General features: G+C 47.1%; 1 protein-coding gene across 1 annotated transcript; it reads right to left on the bottom strand.

Moving 5' to 3' along the window:
- Positions 1-2,606: 2,606 nt before the first annotated feature.
- Positions 2,607-4,832, bottom strand: LOC123410979. The gene is made up of 3 exons (XM_045103899.1): positions 4,578-4,832; positions 4,160-4,437; positions 2,607-4,045 (listed from the first exon to the last, which is right to left on the bottom strand). Exons 1-3 carry the CDS (start codon positions 4,792-4,794, stop codon positions 2,894-2,896), a joined length of 1,647 nt encoding a protein of 548 aa, XP_044959834.1. The 5' UTR covers positions 4,795-4,832; the 3' UTR covers positions 2,607-2,893.
- Positions 4,833-6,104: the final 1,272 nt, after the last annotated feature.

The raw sequence follows: 6,104 nt of genomic DNA, 5'->3' as shown, positions 1-6,104 counted from the left end.
GTGTCGTCCGTTCGGTACTAGATCGTGGGACTGATCGCGGGATTGTTCACGGGGCGGATCGAGGGACGTGAGGACGTTCCAGTACATCAGCCGCGTTCACTAACGCTTCTGCTGTACGATCTACAAGGGTATGTAGATCGCTCATCCCCTCTCGTAGATGGACATCACCATGATAGGTCTTCGTGCGCGTAGGAAATTTTTTGTTTCCCATGCGACGTTCCCCAACACAGCGTGGGCGGAAAAATCGGGGCGGAGGCTCGGTTTCGCTGTCGTTCGCCCGTGAGGGGCCTGAAATTCCGTCGTCTGGGCAGCGTCGGCGGAAAAGTCGGGGCGGAGGCTCGGTTTCGCTGCCGTCCGCTCCAGCCGCTGATTTCTACCCATATTCGGTATAAATTGACCCACTTTTGATTCATATTCGGTGTATTTCGGTATAAATTGAACATACCCTTTATTTTTTTATTACATAGTTCATCATAGAAATCAATGTAAATCAAAAATAGTTTAATAAATCAATACAAATTAAAATAGCTAAATAAATAAAAACTCATAATTCATCACACATCGAGCTAGGCGTTGCCCTTGAGCCTTCGTAGGTTCATCAAATCGTTTTGGAGTTGTTGATACACCCCTGGATCTCGAATCTCCTGACGCATGTTGAGAAGGTTGCCCGTAGCTGGTGATCAATTTGGGCAAGAGGACTAGTCCAGCTATCATTAAGCATCACCTGCACATGTAACTGCCTCTAGGCTGTAACATTTGGAGTCTTAGTTTGTATTCTTTATGGGAAGTGTTCTGCGCCGGCGCGCCAGCCGATTCGTTCGGCTGGCCGCGTGCGGGCCGTCCGATCCGTCAGCACGCGGACCACACCATTAGATCTTTACGATGCATCAATTTTCGTTCATGGTTGAAATAAAAATATAGTAGTAGCAAAAATATATCAACGTGATCGTAACAAAAAAACAAAGCTGATGATGCGTGGTAGCAAAACAAAATAAGGGTTGTAGCAAAACAATCCGGTGAAGTCGGGTTGCAACTCTGACGAACGTGTATGCAACTTTTTTAGTGAATGATTATAGCAAAAAATGATACCGGTTGTAGCAAAATTTAACACGGCTATAGCAAAAAAAAAACCGGTTGTAGCAAAAAATCCGACGAACCGAGGTTGCAACCAAATGTATATGCAGCTTTTTTAGTGGACAAATGTAGCAAATTTGGACACCGGTTATAGCAAATTTAAACGATCACCACATGGAAAAATGTTGCATGGCCATACGCGCGTGGGCAGCGAGCGACCGACACGTTGTTTCCGTCGACCCGTCGAAGGAAAACGTTTTTCATTACAAAAAAGGACGATAGAAAGAAATGACACGGCTAAGATAGAGAGTTAGAGACAAGTGTAAAAAGAAAAACGGTCGTGCAGTTAAAAAAACTGGCCAAGGCACACCAACATATACGCGTAGGTGTAAGAAGAGCCTACTGGATGGAGCCGGATCATATGCTATGTATGCGACAGGCGGGACACGCGGGAACGTTTTACATTTTTATTGAAGTACATGACAAAAATGCTAGACATATAAAGAGTTACATAAGGTACTAGTATTCTTTCTTTTTAACTAACCACTATTCCCTGATTTTTAAGAAAGGTGTGACCCTCATTCTCCTTAATCTCCAATCAAAATCCACCTCTTTATAAAATCTATGTAAATTTATGTATGTGTAGCATTGCTCAGTACATGACGACCAGGAGCTGTGCATATGTCCTGTGCCGGAGGATTTGGAGTACTTAGTTACCCATCACTTAAGAAACTTTCTGTTTTCGAATTTCAGCAGGGTTAGTATCTCAGATGATGGGATAGTCTCGGGCTTTTGGACATGTCATTGCGCAAATCTTTCTTGCTCGAAAACAGCTACCGTCCTACTGCGGTCCTGACTGTTTCAGCGTTCATGTTTTTTTTTTTTTGAAACGGAGGCAAAAGATTTGCCTCATGCATTAATCAAAAAGAAAGTAGCACAGAATTGTGATTAGATGGCCACACAGGCCAAAATGAAAGATTCAAAATACTTATCCTCCTGGGATAATGCACCCAAAAAACTTACTCCCTCCGTTTCTAAATATAAGTCTTTCTAGAGATTTCACTACTAGACTACATACGAATGTATATAGACATACTTTAAAGTGCAGGTTCATTCATTTTGATCCGTATGTAGACTCTTAGTGAAATTTCTTAAAAGACTTATATTTAGGAACGGAGGGAGTAGCTCCCGCTTTCCTTCATAATTGTGCCTCTGACTTAATGGAAGTCACAATATGGGAAGGCATAGATGCCTTGTTCCAAAAAACCCTAGCATTCCTCTCGTTCCAGATAGCCCAACAGACTAGCATCATCAGAGATTTGAAAGCCTTTTTGTGTGTGCCGTTGATTAGACCGTGAACATCCCAGCAACTGAAAGGTGTTTTTAGATGCATGGTTGGTCACATGACTCACTTTCCGTTTAACGAAATGAAAAAAAAGATGAAGCTGAAAGGTGTACGATACAGACAGTGGAAGCAGATGAACTTTCAAACTAGATCTCATACGAATATGTTTTGACGAACTTTTTCTCCGAACAATCCTAAAGCGTACTAAACTAGTAATACTTGCCCTAACGGCGAGTTAAGGACGACTAGTGAGTGCTCTCTACTGGCTGCACGTCCAATATCCCCTAACGGTACGACAAATCTACTCTCTAGGTTCCTGCCGCGGGGTTTACAGCTCTACATGTGGCTGCACATCGCTCCCCTGACCAATGCCAACTTGTGAGTTGACGACGACTACTAGTGAGTGCTCTCTGCTGGAAGTTCTATATCCCCTAACACCCGACAAATCTATTCTCTAGGCTCCTGCCGCGGGTCTCACAGCTCTACCTGTGGCTGCACATCGCTCCCCTGACCAGTGCCGATGCTCATCGCTCCCATGACCAACGCCAACTTGTTGGCTCCCGCGGCGCATGACTGCTGCTGCTGGTAACTATTTGTACTGTTGCTGGTTCCATCTGCCGTTGTGTGTGCATGCTGCTGCTGGTAAGTATATGTGCTGCTGCCGGGGGCCAACTTGTTGGTTCCGGCGGCATGTGAATGCTGCTGCTGGTAAGTGTATGTGCTGTTGCTGCTGGTGACCAACTGGTTCATTCCGGCGTATGAGTAATACTGCGGGTAAGTATATGTGTTGTTGCAGGTGCCCAAAAGGCCACCAGGATGACCGCCGGCGTACCCACCGTAGTTCAGGTGACCCGCCGGTTGATGTGCAGCGCCGCTGCCGCCGTAACTGAAAGCCCCAAGAGGCCCCGCCGCGTCATCTACGTAGCTGGTGGCCGGCTGGTACCCCGTCATGCCGTAGTTGTCGTATCCTACTCCTAGAACTGGAGGCGTCATCTGAAATTGCAGCAGCAGCAACATGGACTCATGATCAAAGCCGTAGTCACAGTCTTGTGCTGGCATCACCGTCTTCGGGCATGGCGGTGGCGGTGGCGGTGGTTCCTGCGATGGCGGCACGATGCCTGGACCGTAGTCACAGTCTTGTGCTGGCACCATCGTCTCCAGGCATGGCGGTGGCGGTGGCGGTGGTTCCTGCGATGGTGGCACGATGCCTGGACCGTAGTCACAGTCTTGTGCTGGCATCATCGTCTGCGGGCATGGCGGTGGCGGCTCATCATGCTGCTGCATTATTTGTAGTCTCTTGTTGGGGGAGCTGGCTTGTTCCAACTCCAACATTCCCGTCTCATCTCCTTCCTCTGGCCACGACATCTCCGGCACCACATCCTTGCCCTTCCTCTTCCTGCCGCCCGCCTTGTCGGGCACCACATCCTTGCCCTTCCTCTTCCTGCCGCCCGCCTTGTCAGGCTCAGGCACCACATCCTTGCCCTTCCTCTTCCTGCCGTCCGCCTTGTCGGGTATCACATTCTTGCCCTTCCTCTTCCTGCCGCCCCCCTTCATCGTGTCGTCGCCGTCGCTGCCTGCAGGCTGGGTCTTCTGTCTCTGTATCGTGCACAGCACCCACTCGCCAAGCTGCATGCAATGCAACAGATAATAGCATTAGGTATTACGTACTTAATTACTTTCGTCGGCCTGCGAAAAATAAAACAGGAACGAAGGCGATCGATCAAGATGAGCACCATCCACCTTGTCGACGTTCTTGTCCTTGGCCTCTTGCTCGGACGTGATGTTCTCGTACTCGTACATGCTCCAGTCGGTCTTGTCATCCGGCCCGTAGTAGAACACGAGCGCCCTCCTGCGCCCAACCTGCTTCTTGCCGCCGGTGAAGATGTCTTTCTGAGGACCGGTGGCCTTCCAGTACCCCCCGGCGGGCGTGGTCCGGTCCGGCCGTGAGCCCGTCGCGTACTTGCGTGTCCGCTTGGTGAAGAAGTACCACCGGTCCTCACCGGAGTCCCTGAACTCCTCTGCAAACACCCATCAAAACCGATCGGTCTCCGCCGTTTTGTTAAAGCTCGCATTCCAGATCAACCCAACACAAGAAAGAAGAAACAGAACTAACTCGATCACCATGCATCATCGTGTGTGAGGACTAGACTAAGAGTACCTGTGATCTGCTCCGGGCGGTAGTCGATGACGGGCACGTCCTTGAAGATGGGCAGGTGCGGTGGGTGGCCGTCCATCTTCCGGCGGAGGTAGTGGACGATGAGCTCCTCCTCCGTCGGCGCAAAGTGGTAGCCAAGAGGCAGGTTCAGCACCGACCGTTGCTTCTTCCCGTCCATGGTTCGCACGCCTGCAAGGTCTCCGGTGACTCTTTCGTTCATTCAGGGCCGGCGTGCGGCGCTCAGGCAAGGTCCCGAGTCGTCCGTGGAGTTGACGATGCCGTACCCAGGTCGTAATCCGGCTATTTATAGCAGGAGCGAAGCGCACGCGTCGTGGTGGCCGCGGACTCTTTCGTTCATTCATTCAAGGCCGGCCAGCAGGCAAAGAGGATAAGGGCCCTCAATATTCGTCCACACAAACAAATTATCTTATTCATCCTTTTGTATTAACGGCTGAAATCTAAAAGATGTAGCGTTATATACATTCTTTTTCAACACGTCACGCGCAACACCTCTTTTATCCAACACGTGTTAACGGCTGAGGTGCAGTATGTTATCGTATGGTGCACATTTTTTTCCAACACGTCACGCACAACACCCAATCGATATATCTTGATAGTTAATCTTTTGTATTAACGGCTGAGATCTAATAAAAGATGTAATGTAACTTACTTATATTATTGAATGGCATACAAACAGTTTTTTTAACGTGTTGCGCACAACACCTTCTTTTATCCAACCGGTATATGGCTTTCTCCTATTGAAACAGTACATGCATATATTACTGTGTTGCAGAAAGCAATTTTTTATCCAACATGTCGCGCGCAACGCCTTTCTTATCCAACCGATATGCTTTCTCATACTTCCTCTGTCCCAAAATAAGTGTCTTAAAATTAGTGTAACTTTGTATTATAGTTAATACAAAGTTGCGACACTTATTTTGAGACGGAGGGAGTATTAAAGAATCTATCCGACACCTCATACATAAGGTAACATTGGAATTTATGGTAGCCAACTAAAAGAGTATGTGCACGCTGAAAAAAGAGAGTCCGAGCAAATTTTCTAAAAAACAAGAGAGTCCGAGCAATACACGTACAAGGAGACTGGTGACGTAGTAGGAGAAGAAAAGGACGGTTCAGACTGTGTAAAAAAAAGAGATAGGTCTCAAATTACTTCGGGTCATGCAAGATAAAGAGTACATGTGAGACCACGTAAAAGACTATTTTTTCTTTTCTTTTTGAACTGAAACCCTAAATCAATTGTTCTATGGTAATTTCGTTAATAAAATAAAAGGTATTAAAGTACGTAAAAGACTAGTCAGGCCGAATTTTAGGTATCTTCTAAAAAAATTCCTATCAGTTAAGGACTTTGCTAACTTCTGACTGTTCGGAAGTTAAGCAATACATCCAAACACCTCTTCCAATCCCTTATTAATTGCGCATGCAAGGACTTACTCTACGCGTATGCAGGATTTGGACATTAGCTGCATGCAGAAAAAACAAAAGCTGATGTGAGCAAAAATTTCATTAGAA

The sequence above is a fragment of the Hordeum vulgare genome, chromosome 7H (assembly GCF_904849725.1).
Source record: "Hordeum vulgare subsp. vulgare chromosome 7H, MorexV3_pseudomolecules_assembly, whole genome shotgun sequence".
Taxonomy (NCBI): Eukaryota; Viridiplantae; Streptophyta; class Magnoliopsida; order Poales; family Poaceae; genus Hordeum; species Hordeum vulgare.
The sequence above is the reverse complement of the archived record's forward strand: the minus strand, read 5'-3'. Positions and strand labels throughout refer to the sequence as shown.

Bases quoted from the DNA above. Each gene is read 5' to 3' on its own strand.
- LOC123410979 (XM_045103899.1), bottom strand. From the start codon at position 4,794: ATGAACGAAAGAGTCACCGGAGACCTTGCAGGCGTGCGAACCATGGAC. The intron at 4,438-4,577 runs GTACTCTTAGTC...GGGTGTTTGCAG, and splicing joins CCGCCCGGAGCAGATCACAG to AGGAGTTCAGGGACTCCGGT. The intron at 4,046-4,159 runs GTGGATGGTGCT...CATTGCATGCAG, and splicing joins AGGACAAGAACGTCGACAAG to CTTGGCGAGTGGGTGCTGTG.